General features: G+C 34.4%; 1 protein-coding gene across 1 annotated transcript in view; it reads left to right on the top strand.

Moving 5' to 3' along the window:
• Positions 1 to 4998, top strand: part of LOC126883248 (glutathione S-transferase 1-like) — a 133723-nt gene extending 128725 nt beyond the window's left edge. Inside the window, exon 5 of the mRNA XM_050648544.1 lies at positions 1432 to 4998. Within this exon, the coding sequence (XP_050504501.1) occupies positions 1432 to 1584 (153 nt within the window). The 3' untranslated portion in view covers positions 1585 to 4998. The remainder of the gene's footprint in view (positions 1 to 1431) is intronic.
• The last annotated feature ends 16350 nt before the right edge of the window (positions 4999 to 21348 follow it).

Here is a 21348-nt window from a genome sequence, read left to right as displayed (position 1 = left end):
ATTATTATTTGTTTATTATACATACAGGTTGATCAAGTGGTACTCCAGAGTTCGGTATTTCAGTTGATTAAAGATACAAAAAAAGTAATATCCACATAAAAATGGGTCGCTACAAATTTTAAAATTCTTTTCAAATATACAGGTTATCCCACTTATTAATTTGTTGATGATCACTTTGTAATTTAGGTACTCAAAATTTGTAGCTACACTTGAGTACAAACGCCAAACACAAAAACAAACAAATACACGAACACGAAAGCAATAAAACTATATAGACACTAACGAGTAAAAGTTCTTAAATTAGTCCATACTGTCTATACAAACTATAACACATACATACTATACAAAAAACTGAAAAAAATCGCTAAAAACGAGTTAATTATAAGAATTTTGCAAAATAATCCACATAGGTGGATTTTTTTGTTCCAACACGACCCAGAAACCGTCAATGAACGATCACCGTCCTGCGCAATACCATGGAACGTATTAATTCGTTCCCATGGAACGTTAATTATCTAGTAACGAAACGGTAATCTGACGGTTGGACCAAACCTAATGGTAACTACCATTATAAATAATCGCTCACAGGGATCTTTGCTAGGTCACACGCTTGACCTCAGCTGTCAAATGTCATGCGCAAAATTGTACCATAAAACTTTATTGTACCATGCCGAATATCTGTCCAAAATATGAAACAGCCAGTATGGTCACTTTGCAGGGAGGTGTTAAAAAATACGAAAGTATAGGGTGAATATCAACTAAGATTACAGGCTTTAAAAGAAATTAATCGTATTACATAATTAAGTAGTCATATAGCAAATATAAAAAACTAATAAAGTAAAATGTTAAAATACATTGCATACTTTCCCAAACAGATACTTTATGTATCTGTTTCGGAAATTATATATTATATTATATTAAAACAGAACTATAATATGTATTTCGTCTTCTCAGATTATAATTTAAAAATAATATTTTTACATATTATTTTTCTATTCTCATACTATAATATATCAATTATGATTTCACTACCTGTATCATAATGAACTTCATTATTATACACATTTTCATTACGATACAGATTTTTAACCAATAGAATCGCGATGTGGCATTCGCGATGAAGGTGGCACACGCGCAGTGACCAATGGCGAGTCAAATACATACGCTTTGACAGTTCTCAATATGTAAACAAACTGACAAACTACTTAATTTGTTTGCGTTACAAAATTAATAAATTTGAATATATTTTTTGTTGTGAATGATCATAGAAAAAATCGTGTATACAACTTGCATTTAATTATCATTATGAAGCTCGTACTCTATACGAAACTCCGTCATACACGCTTCATAATGCCCATCAATAAATGCTCGTTGGCTAATGGCTACTACCAATAACTTCTGAAGCTAAATTACTGTCGTTTTATTTTTTAGGCTATAGGATGGGACGTTAGTGCTCACTCTAACATTGCCAATTGGATAACAAGATGTGCCTTGGCAATTCCAGATTATGAAGAAGCAAATCAAAAGGGCGCAGATGCATTTGGCCAATTAGTAGGAAGTAAATTGGCCCCCGGACAACTGTAAACATTGCGGTATTCTGTACTTTTAGATAATCCTTTAAAAAAAAAATTTAAAAACAAAAATCAAAAATAGACATATATATATATATATATATATATATATATATATATATATATATATATATATATATATATATATATATATATATATATTTTATAATACTTGAATATACTGAATGCTATCAACAGTCCCGGACTGGCAGACTGACCCATGGGACAGTGCGCCTTTTGCATTTACCCTATCAAAAATTTAACGCTGAAAAAAATGTTCATACGGAACCTTTTCAGATTCAAGACTTTTAATATTAGTCCTGTCGCCATGGGGGGTACAACGGCCTCCTTAATTCAGATGGACTTACCCAAGTTTTTGAAGATATTCTTTTTAGGCGCGATTCGATTAAGGGGAAAATTGTACATAAATCTGCGCGCCTGCGCACACAGACAGTATGTAGTTCCTTGCTAATCTTTCAAGATAGGTGTTTATGTATCTGTATCCGTGCAAATAAGTCATTAAAAGAATATATTAGTGTTTTTAGTAAATGTATTATTTATTATAATTCTTGTGTTTTTGGATTTGTGTTTCTCTGTAGTAAAATAATGAAATATTTACACTATTTGTCGCCGTGTTGTGTATTTATATCCGAAACTTACATGTCAATTAGAAGGACCTCGCTGGTGTAGTTGCTAGGGCGTTAGCTCCGAGATTGGAATGACGCGGGTTCGAATCCTGGGCGATTCATATATTTTTTTTATTTTTGGTTGTTTTAATAAAATTTTTTTTAAAGTGGTAGATAAGAAAGTTAGTTTAATTTTTAAATAAAATACAAATAACCTGTTAAGTATATTTACTTCGTTGAAATTACCTATATAATAGAAGAATATCTTCTTACGTGCGTACAAAGTACACACACATTCTTTTTTTTTATGTATTTTGACCCGTAGAACACGAATTTTTTGGGTAACAGTTGATCCGGATGTCGATAAGATTGTTATAAACAAAGAACTTGAGGAATTACATAACAGCGATTTTTCGCAAAACAAAACATTTTTTTTTGGGTCATTCTAATCAAAAAAAATTTTACAAGTTTTGTCGTAGAATGCATAGTTTTCGACATAAACGCGGTTGAACTTTAAAAAAAATAGAAAAATTGCAATTTTTGAACCCGAATAACTTTTGATTGAAAAATAAAATAGCAATTCTGCTTACCGCATTTAAAAGTTCAAGTCGAATTTTATCGGTTTTGATTATTTTCATTGCTAAAAATTAATTTTTTTATTGTTAAACAAAGCTATAAACACATAGTGTTTCCCGTGCCCAATGCATGCGTTTTAATGTACTTAATCTACGTAGAAATTGTCTGTTGCTATTTATAGCTTTGTTTAACAATAAAAAAATTAATTTTTAGCAATGAAAATAATCAAAATACTAAAAATGCGGTAAACAGAATTACTATTTTATTTTTCAATCAAAAGTTATTCGGGTTCAAAAATTGCAATTTTTCGATTTTTTTAAATCAACCTTTAGGTCGAAAACTATTCATTCTACAAAAAAACTTGTAAAAAATTTTTTGCTTAGAATGACCCAAATTATACAAAAAAATGTTTTGTTTTGCGAAAAATCGTTTTTATGTGATACCTCGTACGTATGGCATCCAAATCTGGGGAACTGCCAGTGAAACAAATTTACTTAAGATACAGCGCTTTCAATCAAAAGTTCTAAGGCAACTGTGCCAAGCTCCTTGGTACATTTCCAACGATAATATACATAGGGATCTCCAAGTCCAAACCGTCAAAGAAGAAATTGTTTCTCTGTGCTCCAAGTACCACAATAGACTACAGGTTCACCCAAACATATTGGTCACCAATCTCCTGACACCCCTACAGAACAGAAGACTAAAAAGAACAGACACTCTTGACCTCAACACTAACTAATCATACCCACTTTTATCACTACTATTGTATTACTTTTCAGATTAATTCAATTAATTTATTAATTTTTAATTATTAACAATCTTTATTGTACTCTTTTAGGTATTCACCACTGGGTGAATACTGACTGTGTCATACTCTTAATACTCATATGTATTGTTTATTATTTTTTTATAAAATAGATTGCAATAAAATGGATGCCAAAAAAAATGTGATACCTCAAGTTCTTTGTTTATAACAATCTTATAGACATCCGGATCAACTGTTACCCAAAAAATTCGTGTTCTACGGGTCAAAATACATAAAAAAACTTGGATAACTCCATCTGAATTAAGGAGGCCGTTGTACCCCCACTGGCGACAGGACTATATCATCATTGATCGTATAAATAGTAGCATGACAAGGTTTTCCGACCAAAAGCGACTTAATCAAGATCTGTCATGTTTGGTCCAAAAAGGTTTCCCAAATTGAAAAAAAAAAGGTATACCAAAGGGTGTCTTATAAAAAATATGCAATTTAGTTCCATTATTTTATCAAGAAATATTTGCAGAGGAACCTCAATAATTTGATTGTGTATGTTTCTTCATCATTGAATAAATGTTATATGAATGAAGTTTCAGATCAATTAGATCAACAAAATCTCGAAAAAGAAAATAGTCATGTAAATCATTTATCGATATAATATTTTGTATATACAGAGCTTATCAAAGTTTATAAAGTCCTTTTAATAATTCCTCTCACTCAAGTAAGTTGTATAGCAGGTTTTTCGAAAAATTATTAGAAACCAGGCTTCGATCTTTGAGATGGAAAATGAAAATCTAGAAAGTCTTCTTATAATGCAATTAAAAAGAAAAGTAATTGCAAGAATTGATAATATTATAAATAAACTATGTAATTGACTCTATTATTATAAATGAACTCTGTAATTATTATAAACTACTGAAATCTGTCGCCTGTCTATAATGTAAATCGTCAAATTTAGTCATTTAACAGATATTTGGATATAACAGATATTTGAACAGTTGGATAAAGATACTTTATTTTATTGTTACAGAGTAATAATAATATTATTAATCAACGTGGAAATCGAAACGTCAAAATAAACTTATGTCAAAGGAAAACTGTGGCGTATTCTTCATAAAACAAGTAAAAATTCTTGTTATTTATTTAAATTAAAATTAAACGTATAAAAGAAATAATATTGATTTCCTCTACATTCAATAGAATTTCAAGAAACTTAGCTTAGGAGGGGGTATTTTGCCTTTGTTTGCAGTTTAGGTTGGAGCCTTTTTATGAGCCAGTCCGGCCTTGGTTGTAATAGTTTATAATTTTTTGTGTATATTTAAAATTTTATTATTAATAGTATAAACCAACATTATCTGGTATTAAGGGCATCAATATTTAATGTAATAGTGTAAGATTTGGATATCGATGGTTGTATTTGATATTTTTACATGTAATCTTAAATAAAAACCTTTTTTGTGCCTAATTTTTTTTTTTCGTGAAATAGAAGAAGAGTATCAACAAAGCAAAAAATCCATATACTGTCTTATCAATATAGAAACCTTGTATATTCTAGATTTCAAAGAGGTCGTTTGGCGCCCTGTACCATTCCACACTGCGAACTTAACTATCTTTTGTAAATGCCTTATATCTAGATTTAATCTATAGACAGATCTTGGTTTTTAACAATCCGTTTCGAAGGATGCATGGTTTTAAAAATACCTGTTCCAGCAGCAGTATAGTGTTGTGCGAATAATTGCCATACAGTTTCATACAGTATGTTTGTCAGTTTCCCCTGCATTTTCGCATCTTTCACTGTCTACTTTGACTTTTTACTGAAATGATATCTCAATAGAACGCCTGTTAGATAAGGCGAGAACGGCGGGTTCTTTGGAGAAAATATTCCCATGAGATTTTTTTGCATAATCACATTCGTGAGACATTCCAGAATAAGATTCAAGAAGTCGCCCACGCGAAAAGTAATCCAAATTTTTTTTAACAATTTTTTTTAATTAAATTGCAAAAATCAATATTTTTGGTCGGAACAAATTTTTTTTAGGTTTTTTGGACCATTCTGGATGAAAAAGGTCTCTTATAATTTTTCTTTAAAGTTAATCGTTTTCGAGGTAAAAGTATTTTAAAATTGAAAAAAACGAAAAATGGCGATTTTCACGGCTTAATAACTCGGTTAAATGTTATTACTATGAGAGTCAGAAAGTGACTAAATCAAAGTTTAAAGTCCCCCCTACAAGATCCTGAAGAAATTTTTGTCATTATTTGATTACTAAGCCGTTACTTTTAAGTAAAAATAATGAACGCCATGCACGTATTAGGCGTCCGTCCATGATGAGTGCGAAAGAGATGCCATTCAGGCAGTCCAATGACGCATCTCACTCACACTCACATTTACAGCCGCGTCAATACTATCTTACCACTCATTATTAACCCACCGTCAGGCGCGTGGTCTACAATCGTAGACCACTCTCCTTTAAGTGGTCGCCAATTGCATAAAACTGCACGTAGTACCCATCCCGCTTAGTAGCTGTCACTAATACTTCCAACTTACTCTTCAGTTTGCTAAACGCCGCCGATCTGTTTGCATTATTTTTTTACCATTATTCAAAGAGCACTGGTCTACAAGCGTAGACCACGCGACTAAGCGCGTTCCAGTTTTTAGTTGTACATATAAAAATAATATGTAGCCTGCTGTGTATATAAAGCTAATAACATAAATGAAAATGTTTCAAGAAGCTACTTCATTGAAAACTTAGCATGGGAACCAATCAAACAGCAAATTGAATATGGATCAAGTATGCCTTCCCTGCTAAGAGAACTTAGACGACGAGCTCGCGTACTGCTCGGAGTTCAAGAAGTCGTACCCCCTTCCCCTAATATTCCAACAAATTACGTGGGACGATGTTGTATTTGTGCATGAATTTGCGATATGTCAACAAGAAGGGCGTGCCAAAGATGTGACACATTTGCATTCAAGGATCATTTTGGGGATATTTGCACTGAATGTTTGACGGACTAAAATTGTAACACTTTGACCATTTAATAGTTTTGTTATTTTTTTACTTTTTAGTTCTATTCTTTATTATTTATCCCTATTGGTCATTCTATAAGTTCAAAGATAAAAAATATTTGTGTTTTTTACTAAATTGAGCTTATTTTTGTGACCATTTTCATTTACTTGCGAATAAGGACCCAAAAAATCATGACCTCGTTTTTAATTTTACCACTGTCAAAATGAGAAAAGCCAAGGAACAAAACATATCTAATATCAAAGTGCGAACATAAATAAACATAAAATTAACATGAAGTAAAACTCCCTAGTGTAGTTGGTATATTTAATAAAAATTCTAAAAAAATTTTAAAAATCCAAACGGATTACGTTCAAAACGTTTTCGGACTTATCAGTCCATCATCAGTGAACCTAAAAGTAAGTAATCTCACTTAGTAAAATTGAAAAAGGATGAAATTTTGAATGTTAAAAAATTTAAAAGTGTGGTTACGATTACTTACTCTCTGTCCTTGCTAAATAGCCACAATGCCAAACACTGGTCAAGATGTATATTCTAACTACATGGTGAAATTTGTTAAATAATTTGGCTTACATTGGATGCCAACGGATTAGTACTAGGTACATGATGCTCTACTCCATTAATTAAGAGATTGTTTTATTATGAATAGGTCTACATTGGACTACGTTTAGTCTGTCAATGATTTAGAAGGAAGTTGAAATACTTCAAATGTCACTGACATTGACATCCAGGAAAGGGAATTTTTAAGGTATTAACCAAGGTCAAGATCCAATGTGGTTACGGAAATTTAAGTTTAAAACTGTGTTGGAATTTTAATTTTTAATATTAGAATTTAAATTTACTATTTTTTATTTTAAAGTATTACAACCATTACTACAAATTTGACTATAAAATTAAATTTGATCGAAATTATTGTCATAATATGGTAATAAAAAAAAATTGAAAGATTGAATTAGTGGTTAATGAAAGTTAAAAATTTTTGTATATAGCCTTGGGGGTGAAAGTTAAAACGTTGAAGTGATACAGAAGTTGTTTAGTGTGTATAGAAAGGTGAATTTGTTAACTGTAATGTTGGTTGTATAAGTCTAGTATGATATTGATTCTGTATGAAATTTACTATTTGGAAAAATTGGTGAGAATTGAGGCAACTGATATAAGATTGTGAGGTGAAAAAATATAAATAATTGACGGAATGTGAAAATGTGTTAGTTATAGTCAAAAATATAGGAAATATTATAACATTATGCATAGAAAAGAAAATGGAATTATTTGAATTTTTAAATTAAGAGGATCGGTACGTATTTTCGGCTGCAATGCTATTCAAATTGGGATTCATTTTTTTCGAATCCTGAGAAAACTAATAAGTATTTTTGAAAAATTTAAACGCAGAATGAAATATTACGTTATTAGCGAGGGCCGAAAGTCCCCGAGAACTTCTATAATGTTTATTTTAATAAGTTACAGGGGTGAAAAACTAAGAGAAAATTTAGTGTGATTTTTAATTTCAAATATATCATTCAAAATAACATTTTTATTTATTCTAAGGGACTTTCGGCCCTCGGTAATAATTTAGTCTTTCATTCTGCGTTTAAATTTTTCAAAAATATTTATCGGTTTTTTCAGGATTCGAAAAAAATGAACACAATGCCCTGGTAATATTTTCCAAATCTATCTTGTCTTACAACGCACTCAGCCGAATATAATATTGTCAGCATATATTGTCAGTCAGACACTGACAATCAGTGACAATTTTAAATATTTGACATTGCATCGGGAATATGTTGAGTTATTGATTAAATATTATTGATATATAGTGTACTTGATAAATAATTGTTTTAAGACGTGAACTTAATAAAAAGTTATTTATTGTGTACAGTAATCCCTCTTCAACCGCGGGGGTTACGTTCCGAAGAGAAAGGTGCGGTTGGTGAAACCGTGGTTGGCGAGGGATCCGCGATCTAAAGAAGAATGTGACATATATAGGTAATCCCAATATTCCCAATATTGAATACTATATATTAGTATGTACCGGGTGTCCCAATAAGAATGGCTCTCGGCCATATCTCAGGAACGGTTTATAGTAGAGCTTTAAAATAAAAAAATTTATAACAAAAGTTGCCTCAGGAAAAGCCTGGAAATTATTTTCATAATTGTGGGTCCACCGCTAGAGGGCGTAATTGAATATCAAAAATAAAAAAATCTAAATTTTACAAAATTTTCCTAATGAAGGGGCACTGGAAATCCGATTATTGAATTCTTTATCAAATTCTGCGCATATTTGATTTAACAAGTTTAACTCTACCTTTGCAAATAAGAGGTGGGGGTGAGTGGGAACCTTGCTATGAAAAAATGGCTGTAAGTCCGGTCCTGCTAAATCAAATTTTGAAAACTGGGTCTTGTTGAAGACAGATCTTTTTCTTCAATGTAAACGTGATAATTTTGAACCATCCTAATAAGTAATAAGCCAGCTGGGAGGCGTTATTTAATTTTTTTCAGAAATCTAGTTTTCTTTGGAAAATATTAAATACAAGTATGCATTTTTAATCATACTTTATAAAATTAGATTAAATTAGCAATAGAATAGCGAAAACCGCATGTCGATACCTTTTGTCTATCTCAAGATATCTCGAGAAACGTGTAAATTTTATACATAACTGTTACTATCACCGGTAAACTAAGTTAATGAAAAGTAGTGTGCTGTGGAAAAAAAACAAAATAACATTTTCCAGATGTCAACGTATAAAAATATAATTAAATAAAACAACAATATAAAGAGAAACAATACTATTAAAATTAAATATAACCCAGAACAAAAAGAACTACTTAGTGACGACCTAAATATTCAAATTGTTGCCCATCATACACTACTCTAGAATACATTATCCAGAGAATACTAAACGCCATTCAAAGCATATCGAGAGCAGAAATTGAGACTGCTGTTCAATCTACTCTTGAAAGAGTAAATGTTTGCAACGAAAATGATGGGCAAAAATTTGAACGTTTATGTCATCACTAAATAGTTGTTTTTATTTCTTTGTAATAGGGCTTTTCAACGCTTCTCATTTGTTTCGAGCCTCTGTCATATGCCGTATAATCCGTGTATAATATTAATATACGAGATATGAACGAGGCTCGAAACAAATGAGAAGCGCTGAAAAGACCTAATATACGTTGACAGCTGGAAAATGTTTCTTTGTTGTTTCCATAGCACACTACTTTTAATGAATTATTTCGTTTACCGGTGACAGTAACAGTTATGTTTTTAAATTTACACGTTTTGTAAGATATCTCGAGATAGAAAAAAGGTATTAACATGCGGTTTTCGCAATTCTGTTGCTAATTTTGTCTAATTTTGTAATATGGTATTAAAAATGCATGTTTGTATTTAATATTTTCCAAGGAACACTAGATTTCTGAAAAAAATTAAATAACGCCTTCTAGCTGGCATATTACTCAGTAAGTTGGTTCGAAATCATAACTTTTACATTGACGAAAAAGATCTGTCTTCAACAAGACCAAGTTTGCAAAATTTGATTAAGCAGAACCGGACTCACAGCCAGTTTTTCATAACAAGGTTCCCACTCACCCCCACCTCTTATTTTCAAAGGTAGATCTAAACTTGTCAAATCAAATATGCGTAGAATTTTATGAAGAATACGACGATCGGATTTCCAGTGCCCATTCATTGGGAAAATTTTGTAAAATTTAGATTTTTTAATTTTTGATATTCAATTACGCCCTCTAGCGGTGGTCCCACAATTATGAAAATAATTTCCAGGCTTTTCCTGAGGCAACTTTTGTTATAAAATTTTTTATTTCAAAGCTCTACTATAAACGGTTCCTGAGATATGGCCGAGAGCCATTCTTATTGGGACACCCGGTACATAGAAAGAAATATGATGAAATTGCATATCTGTGAAATAGTAGTATCATATCAACAAAAATAAAGACGCTGAGATCATCGTCTACATTCGCCGGTATTTTAAACCTTCAGAATATAAACTAATTGCCGTAGTCTTACTACTAAGAACAAGCGCCAGTGGCGTATCATGAGTGATTTAACGCGACTAATGGTCAAATTATAAAAAATATATAAAAATAATAAAATATTCTCATTAAAGATTTAAAAGATATCGCAACCGCGGATAAGTGAAACCGCGGATAAGTGAAAGATCCAAGCAGAGAATACATCAGGATAATATATTCTGTGATCCAAGTATTTTGTTGTTAAAGATGTTCAAAATTGTAAGCGTTCCATAACAATATATTATTAAAAAATCACTTTAACACTTTTCCTCTTTTCTCGATTGAGTATTAGTCTTGGTTGTGCAAATAAATTATTACAATCACTGAATACATAGTTAGTGAAAAAATTATCACATTTATTAACTGAATTAATAATTTGTAATTATAAAAATAACAGTTATCCAAGAACATTCAAAACCCATCTCTTTAAATTAATGATGACATTTTCAAGTAGAATGACATTCTAGTAATATTTACATATCCATACCAGTGTGAATTTTACTACACGTAATTTGCCGTGTATAGACAGAAAAAGTAGGGATACACGTAAAATATTTGCGAATTATGTACCCATAGCCTTAAATCGAAGTTGATAAAATATATACATGAACAAAAGATTCAAAAGAAGTGTGTCAGCCGGATGCACAAGACGCAAACTGTATTTGGAAAATAATTAAAAGTTAAAAATAGTAAAATAAGAATAAAGTTGTAAAGTTAGATATTAGAGTGGCTAGAAAGTTAGATGCAGCAGATTAAAATTTTGAATTTTTAAGAAAATAAAAAGGAAAGAGGACCTGTATGAAAAAGAAGAATTAAATGAATAGAGAAGTAAAACATTTTGGAAAAGACCAACGAACGAAGTAAAGACCCAAGCGGCGAATAGACAAATAGATAAGGTCAATGATTTATGAAGGGAAAAGTAGGGTGAGAAAATGGCAAAGGGTGAGTTAGTTGTGTTGATGTTACTGGAGGTTTGTAGAGTAAAACTGATTAGTATGAAAGAAGATTTTGGAACTAGAAGGAAGTGAAGTATGAAAAGAAGGTTAAGTTGAATGTTTTATGGGTGAAGTAAGGAAAGTTGCTAAGTGTGAAAGATAAATTGAAAAAACAAGGGATTTAGGAAAAAAGTTGGCGGTGAATGGGAGTAAAATTGCGATTAAGGGAGGTTTGTCTATTCACACAATTGGGACTGGACCTCAAGTCTCGGATAATCTCCAAATCTTCATGCAAGTCCAATCAGAGTGTGTTTTTCTGCTGTATATTGTGCACCAACTGGACACCCTCAGGAATCTTAAGTTCATGTCTATTGACTTTAAGGTGATGTGAGAAAGAGGAAGTAGTATCTCTCTTACTATGTTCTAGGGATCTGGTGGCAAGAGATCTGCAAGTTCTACCGATGTAGGTAGCATCACAATCTGAGCAAGAGAGTTTATATACACCACTACGGTTCATGTAGTGGATTGGATCCTTAGTATTGGTCAAACTCTTGTTAACGGTGTTATTAATTTTAAGAGGATCGGAACGTATTTTCGGCTGCAATGCTATTCAAATGGGGATTCATTTTTTTCAAATCCTGAGAAAATTTGGAAAAATTTAAACGCAGAATGAAAGATTACGTTATTAGCGAGGGCCGAAAGTCCCTGAGAACTTATACAATGTTTATTTTAATAAGTTACAGGGGTGAAAAAACTAAGAGAAAATTTAGTGTGATTTTTAAATTCAAATATCTCATTCAAAATAAACTTTTTATTTATTCTAAGGGACTTTCGGCCCTCGGTAATAATTTAGTCTTTCATTCTGCGTTTAAATTTTTCAAAAATATTTATTGGTTTTTTCAGGATTTGAAAAAAATTAACACAATGCCGTGGTAATATTTTCCAAATCTGTCTTTGTCTTACAACGCACTCAACCGAATATAATATTGTCAGCATATATTGTCAGTCAGACACTGACAATCAGTGACAATTTTAAATATTTGACATTGCATCGGGAATATTTTGAGAAATTGATTAAATATTATTGATATATAGTGTATTTGATAAATAATTGATTTAAGACGTGAACTTAATAAAAAGTTATTTATTGTGTATTATTTGTGAAAGATCCAAGCAGAGAATACATCAGATATATCCTGTGATCCAAGTATTTTGTTGTTAGAGATGTTCAAAATTGTAAGCGTTCCAAAATAACAACATATTATTAAAAAATCACTTTAACACTTTTCCTCTTTTCTCGATTGATTATTAGTTTTTGTTGTACAAATAAATTATTACAATCACTGAAAACATAGTTAGTGAAAAAATTATCACATTTATTAACTGAATTAATAATTTGCAATTATAAAAATAACAGTTATCCAAGAACATTCAAAAGCCATCTCTTTAAATTAATTATGACATTTTCAAGTAGAATGACATTCTAGTAATGTTTACATATCCACACCAGTGTGAATTTTACTACACGTAATTTGCCGTGTAAAGACAGAAAAAGTAGGGATACACGTAAAATATTTGCGAATTATGTACCCATAGCCTTAAAAGAAATTTTTATATTATCACAGGAGTTGGTAATAATGTATTTAACTCTTTCAGATAGATTAGGGTTATGGAAAGGCAATGAAGCATAAATCGGAGTTGTTGTAGATGAAGTAGAAGAAAAAGCTGACTGTTGAAGTAATCTGAGCTCTCTTTTATGTTGGAGTTTATTGATGATATCAGCCTGATATCGGATATCTCTCTCTTTATCCTGGCACAGATTCGGTTGTATTCTGTTTTGATTAGTGGATTTCTGTTGGCCTTATATTGGCGTAGAAGACGCCTTTTTTGTTGGATTTTGGCTATGATGTATTGTGGAAGTGCCGGAGATGTATAGGTTATTTGTTTAAGTGGAATTGCGTGCGTGATAGCCTCGGTGATGAGGTTCTCAATTTGTGTTGCACTTATGTCGATACTATCGTTAGTATCGAGTTCGCCTAACATAGGAAGATTTTGTGTGAGGAAATTTTGGAATTCAGTCCAGTTAGCGTGACGATAGTCTCTTATAGATCTTGGAGGGTTGGGTTGTTTTGGAGTTAGTATGTCTGTGTTGACAAGAATAGGTACGTGGTCTGACGTTATTGAGTCACCTATGTGGCATCTATCCTCGAACCGATCCAGAATGTTACTGGTAACTAGGATGTGGTCGACAATAGAGGCCCCAGTGGCGTTCAGAAACGTGTATTCAGTGTTGGTGATTCTTGAGATAGGAAGGTCTAGTAGTAAATCCGTGAGGCGGATGCCTTCTGGGTTTTGTCGGTGATCACCAAACTGTGTGTGTCTACAATTCAGATCGCCCATCAACACGGCCTTGCTGAGCGTTGAAAAATACTCTAGCAAATGCCTGTTGAGTGGTTGATCCGGGTGTTTGTAGTAAGAGACTATCGTGAGGGTTTCGTTATTGGGAATGTGCACGTCAATTGCCAGGAAGTCCACATCAGGTGGACGAAAATTTGGTGGGAATGTGTGAGCGCTGTGCGGTATTCCATGTTTTATGAGAATACCATTCCCACGTGAAACCTGACAGCGGTTTCGATGAATGATCGAATATCCTGCGAAATGTGGATCGCTTTTCGACAGAGTATCTGTGAGTGCGAGGATCTGGATGTTATGTTTCGACAGGATATTCTTGATGAGGGGTCTCTTTTTGGAGAGACCCTGACAGTTGACTGCACCTAGGGTGAAATCCATAAGGGGTGCGCTTAGTGATTGGAGTGGAATGTCAGTTTGACATTGCTTCCGTGTCCATGTACCACTGTGGAGTGGTCATAGACTTGGCTAATCAGGTTAGCCGTGATGGCTGCGATATGCTCACGAAGTTCAGGCAACAGATTCAGCAGCAAAGCAGTCTGGATCGACAGGATGTTTTTGGTTTCTGTTGGTAGATCGAAGGGAGGGAATGATCTTTCGATCGAAAGTGGCTGTACCTCGTGTGGTAATGTAGGGATTGTGTGTCTCTGTGTGCACTTGTTAGAATAGACAGGGTGTTCACCACTGCAATTAGGGCATTTTGGCTCTTGCTGTTTGGTGCAGGCACTAGACTTGTGATAGCCGCCGCAGTGAGGGCAGACGAATGCTTTTTGAGGGCATTCGTCGATGGAATGTCCGTTTGTGCAGCATTTGCTGCAATATTTGGGAGTAGGTATTGTTGGATCGGAGCTGTGAGGAAGTTCGACATTATAGATTTCTCCGTCTAGAGTAATGCCTCGGCTCAGTGCAGTGGTGTACTTATCGAGAGATTTTGTCACTACCTTGACCACCTTGGAATCCCTGCCGAGTCTGAAAGATTTAACTCTCCATAGTTTTTCGACTGGGAATTCCTGTTCGGCAAGCAAGGTAGTGATTTCGTCCTCTGTATAGTCCACATCGATTCCTGTTATGCAGAAGAGGTAAGTAGGTTCTCTGTTGCTGGAATTTGAGTTTTTGTTACGGCTGTGGACCGTAACCATAGTTTGGCCTGTGGCTTTATGGATACTTTTCTCGATGTCTTCTGCTTTTATGGAGTTAAAAAGTCGCAAGTGAGCGATACCGTGAGAAAGAACTTTGCAAGAGTGTATTTTGTTTGATAGGAGTTTTGTGGCATTTAGTTGCCGAAAGAAGGTACGTTTATTGCAAAGATCTTTTGGCAGATCTTTTATTAGGTACTCGGACAATGTAGGATCATTAATGGCATTGACTACGTTCTGGTTTTTGGGGCGACAACTCGCTGCGGCGGTTGCATATGAGCGGCGTTGTCTTCGTTGGAAGACGAATTCTGAAGGTTGTTGATTGTTGTTGCGGACGTTTGCGGCGTGTTGAGAAACTGGGTTTAGAGTTTGTGAAGAAGAAGATTGATGAGGTTGAGAAGTTGTTTGAGTGGATGGTTTGGGTTGAGAAGTAGTTCTTGAAACTGCTCCCTGTTTCACCTGAGAGCTTTGTTGCTGTGAGCTATGTTTGGTAGCTTTAAGCGGTGGAAAGTCGTGAGCGTATCGTTTGAGCAGGGGATTGTTGGCATCTTCTTGCTCCATTCGGAGGTAGACCTGTTGGTACTTGTCACGGACAATTTTCATTTCGGCGTTTAGGCTCGCCAGATCTAGCTCCGACTGGAGACGATTGTATTCATTGCTTGGAATCGAGTCACCTTCCTGATTTAGGGAGGCGAATTGATTGGTGTTTGGTTGAGTGGATGCAACGTTTGTCTGGGCCGTCGTCCGTGAACGGAGAGACCGGGTAGAAGAGACGGACCTTTCAGAGGAAGGCATTGTCGACTTGGATTAGAAGGGCTAGTCTGGCGATCGGAGGGCACCTCAGCCTCAAGGTGTTCTGGGGGGTAAACCCCAGGGATAAAGGTGGCTTGTCCTACCCCTCCGTGCTTTTCCGGCGTTTTTGACACTGACTATATTTATCTTATTTGTGCGGTTTACCCCGCTGCTATATGGTCCCTCGTTGAAAGCCTTATAGAGTATGGTTTATCCCCGTACTGGCACTTGTTCTTGGAGCCGTACTTAACTCGTTAGATAGAGTACGGGGTCGAGTGTATTCCACTCGGCCCAGGGCCAGAGTATTCCTCTGAAACCCCTTAATCCGTTTACCTTTCTAGAGTTGCACGGCCAAGCGTCGTTGGTTTTTCGGTGGGATATACCGTTCTCCTCCGGCTACCTATGTGCAGCAGTCTTCAGCGATAAACGCTCTCAAACTCCTCGTTAGTCGTCGGTATGAGTAAGGTGTGCAGGCAGTGACCTTACTACTCGACGTCTGATCGAGAATGTGAAGATATTTGCCGTAAATTGGAAGCATTTGAAATGTGCTTTATCGGGGAATTCTTAAAATTCCGTGGACTGACCGGGTCACAAATAAGGAGGTCCTTCCTTAGAAGAATGGGGAAGAACCGAGAGATACTAACCACCATCAAATCTCGAAAGTTGGAATACTTTGGACACATTATGCGAAATGAATCTAGATATGCCCTCCTACAAGCGAGGTCCAGGAAGAAGAAGAACATTGTGATTATAGAACCTCAGAACCTGGTTCAACACAACATCTGTGCAGCTTTTCCGCGTTGCTGCAGATAAAATAAAGATTGCAATGATGATCGCCAATATTCATCACGAATAGCCACATCAAGAAGAAGAAGATCTAAGTTTAACATTATACAATGGAACAATGCAGTCATCTTTTTATTACACAAAAAGGGTGACATAACAGATCTGAAAAAGTACCGTCCTATCAGTTTGCTATCACACATATATAAACTTTTCACAAAAATTATCAAAAAAAGACTGGAGGCTAAGTTAGACTTCTATCAACCTAGAGAACAAGCTGGATTTAGATCTGGATATAGCACTAACGACCACTTACCTAATAGAGAAGTCTGCGGAATACAACAAACCATTGGCACTGATATTCGTGGACTACGAGAAAGCATTCGATACCATAAGCCAGCAGAAAATGTTAAAAGCATTGACAGAATGCCGAATAGACCATCGCTACATTAACATGATCAAATATATCTACCAAACGGCAACGGCTAGCGTAAGACTGTCTGAACAACAAACAAATACATTCTGTATACAGCGAGGAGTACGGCAGGGAGACACCATCTCACCAAAGCTGTTCACAACCCATTTAGAACACACATTTAAGAAGGCAGATCTAAACGAATATGGTATCAATATAAATGGAGAGAAGCTCAGTCATTTGAGATTCGTAGATGACATCGTCCTTATATCCGATCGTATGGATGATGCAATAATAATGTTGAACAAATTATATTACGCTTCCTTAGAGGTCGGACTAAAGATTAACATCAACAAGACGCAAATAATGACTAATCTGGTGCTAAATCGTAATATTGTTGTTGATGGAATGAATATTGAGCAGACTGCATCTTATAAGTACTTGGGACATGAAATTCGGTTGGGACGAGATAACCAGACGTGCGAACTCCCACGTCGCATAGGATTAGCCTGGGCAGCTTTTGGTAAACTTAACTATGTATTTAAATCGGACTTGCCCATATGCCTCAAAAGGAAAATCTTTGACCAATGTGTGTTGCCTGTACTCACTTATGGAGCCGAAACATTAACACTAACAAAAAAGGTAGTGAACAAGATTCGCGTAACTCAGAGGGCTATGGAGCGCCAGATGTTGGGTATCTCCCTGAGAGACCGAATCCCAAACGAAGAAATACGCCGTAGAACAAAAACAACAGACGCTGTCGAAAAAATCGCGTCGCTTAAGTGGAATTGGGCAGGACACGTCGCCAGATTGCCAGACAACCGATGGACAAAACGTATTGTCGAGTGGAGGTCGCGAGAAGAAGCACTATGGAGCAGAGGACGCCCACTAACCAGATGGGCCGATGATTTGAAACATGTTATCGGTAACTGGATGCAAGCCGCACAAAATAGAGATGAATGGAAAAAGCTGAGGGAGACCTATGTCCAGCAGTGGACGCGTACGGGTTGATGATGATGATGATGATGAACAAAAAGGCAGTCACATATTCTGGGACCAAAAATAGTTCGATTGAACCTAACTTTCCTTAGTACAAATGCGCACATAAAAAAAGTTACAGCCCTTCGAAGTTACACAATGAAAATCGATGTTTTCCAATAAGTATATCGAAAACTATTAGAAATTTTTTATTGAAGATGGATATGGGGTTTGGAAACCGTCCGTCCGGGAGATCATCGGGCTTGATTAAAAAGCTTTGCAGTTGGTAATTCAATTTCAATTTGCGAAGTTAGAGAACAGAAAGGTGATGTTAAAAGAAATTAAATTCACCTCATGTAAGAAGTTCATGACTTTCTCAAGGATAAACTGTTTTCGTTTTCACCTCTACACAAAATTATCTTTTGGTGACAGAAAAATCAAAAGCACTAAAGTCAACTTCACAAGCATCTACAGTCGGAAAAATGAAAGATTACCCATGAATGATCACATGAATCACTTATTTTGTATTTGCTGTCTTTTTCTATAACAAACGTTTGTTATTTATAAAAAAAGACAGCAAATACAAAGTAAGTGATTGATGTGATCGTTCATGGGTAATCTTTCATTTTTCCGACTGTAGTAAAGCTGTAAGCAGAAATGTGTATACGCTCTGAGCTTCGCTGGTGTCGCTAACTAGCGGATTACTAATGCGACTTTCGCCGGAAATTTTTAATTTTATTATTTAATTTTTATCGCGTAATATTTACAACGCAAAAAAGTAATTAAATTATTGTAATCGATTTTTTTAAGATTTTGCTAATCATTTTGACGTTCTATTGATGAAATATTAATTTCTTACTTCGGATACTTTCACAATTATCGTGTAGATGGCGCTTAGATGAAATTAATTTATAATTACATATTACGAATTATTAAAAAAACTTAAATTCAGTATTTAAAACGTAAGTATATTTAAGATAAAAATATATACCACAGCTTTGACCAATTAATATTTTTTCCTATTAATGTTTTTAATTTCAATGTTTTAATTAATCACTTTGACATTTATGTCAAATTTCCAGAAAAAGTTCACTGACTTGTCACTACTGGCGCTCACGAAGTTTTAAATATCCCCTCTACGTACCAGCTCACAGCGTATAGAAAAATAAAGAAAATAAGAGATTTTATGATTATGAAGAGGACGCCGCCTCATAGGCGCCCATACACACGGGCAGAGGGGGGCCGTGCCCCCCCCTAGCTTTTCGGGAAAGAACAAAAATTAAATTTATATTACATAAACGTATTTTTGTCAAAAAATTATTGGATAATTTTGAGAGATAAATTGGAAACAACATATTTATTAAGAAAATAATTCACATATTGGGTAATTAATAGTTTAACAGAAAATCTGTGTGTCTGCGACAGCGGTCTATATGGAATGTGCATAATACACATTTCGCACAGTCAGGGTATGCTATTAACGAAATCATTGAAAGAGATTAGACACGTGGGAACATAATATATACTGTAACCGACACCCAAAATTACAAATTAAATGAATCATTTATAATACTGCAAAGAAAATCATATCAGCAAGAAATCCGATCTCTGACTGATAATCACTAATGATCCATTCGTCTTTAAGAACTGGCACTATAAAGATAAAGTGTAAAATCTGTGATTATATTTGTTTTCTATAATACTAAGTTTTGTGTACACCGAATAGAACCATCTTCATAAGCAGAAATAAATTCATATTGAAAAATAATTTTTTAAATATATTTAACATAGTTAGTCAAATTTTAGTTTGCAAAAGTATTTTTTAGTAAGTAGATAATTTTTAAAGTGTACATTATGATGAACACAACAATTTTATTCAAATGAAAAACAGGTGATCTTTCATGACGAATGAGTGTTATATACAGGGTGTCCCAAAAGTAGCGGAAAGGTCGAATAATTCGCGAAATGAACATCGGATCGAAAAACTGAAAAATATGTGTTAAATATTTCTCAAAAATCTCTGCGATGACACTAAACAAGTCCACCACTTCAACCCCTGGGTGTGGAGCGGGGGGAAACTTTAAAATCTTAAATGGAACCCCTAATTTTTGTTGCAGATTTGGATTTTCCTTGTAAAAATAAGCAAATTTTATTCGAGCCATTTTGCGAATTGTGGATAGATAGCGCTATAATCGAAAAAAAAAAACGATATATCGTGATACCATAGCAAAATTATAGAAACGGTCTAATATCTCGAGAAATATACTTCCAAATAAAAAACTAAAAAACATGTGTTTAATATTTTTCAAAAATCTATAGAATGGCACCAAAAAGGATTTTTCATTCCACACTCTGGAGGTGGGGTGAGAGTTAACTTTAAAATCTTAAATAGGAACCCCCGTTTTTTATTGTAGATTGAGTTTCCTCCTCAAAAAATAAGTAACATTTATTCGAAACTTTTTTTAGAATTGTTGACGGATGGCGCTATAATCGAAAAATGCGATTTATTTGCGCCATCTATCAACGATTCTAAAAATGTTTGGAATATATGTGACTTATTTTTCATAAGGATTCTAAATCTGCAAAAATAAAGGGGGCCCCTTTTTAAGATATTAAAGTAAAAACTTGGTTCGACACATACTCATGGTTAGTCTACTCGCCAAAGTTGAAGGCAGGGCTTTGCAAGCATTGCTTTCTTTTCAAACGGGTTTTAAAGAGAGGCGCAACTTTTGTGGTACCCATGACATTTCCATTTAAAAACTTGGTCTAGTATTTAAATGTATGAATAATTTCTCACAACAGGGTTCAAACTAGGTTTTTGAGGTGGTTTAAACTACAGTAGACTCCCTCTATAACGAGAACTGAAATGGTGGACTAATTATCTCGTTATAAGCGGATTTCGTTATCTCAAACAACAATAATAATGAAATGTTTTGATGACTCTTACGTAGTTTATTAGATGTCGATGGTCAACCTGAACAGTGAACAATGAGACTTCGCCGTCATAAATTGTAAATTTCGTATAATATTCAATATCGGTCGATAAACAGACAGAAGTTTATTACAGGTGGCCGAGTTTATTACAGCACTATGGCCTCGATAATAAGACCGATGTTGGGCATTTCTATGTACAGGCAGTTGGGGCATTTATTTATTTATGACCATTACAACGCTAAAAACAGGTAAAGACACGTATTCTTCGATTTCAATTTTCCTCGTTGTAACCAAATATGCCTCGTTATAGAGCGTTATAGTTCAGTAGGAATTTCATGGGACACCTAATGTACCTCGTTATAAGCGAAACCTCGTTATACTCGT

The sequence above is a fragment of the Diabrotica virgifera genome, chromosome 4, assembly GCF_917563875.1.
Source record: "Diabrotica virgifera virgifera chromosome 4, PGI_DIABVI_V3a".
Classification (NCBI taxonomy): Eukaryota; Metazoa; Arthropoda; class Insecta; order Coleoptera; family Chrysomelidae; genus Diabrotica; species Diabrotica virgifera.
The sequence above is the reverse complement of the archived record's forward strand: the minus strand, read 5'-3'. Positions and strand labels throughout refer to the sequence as shown.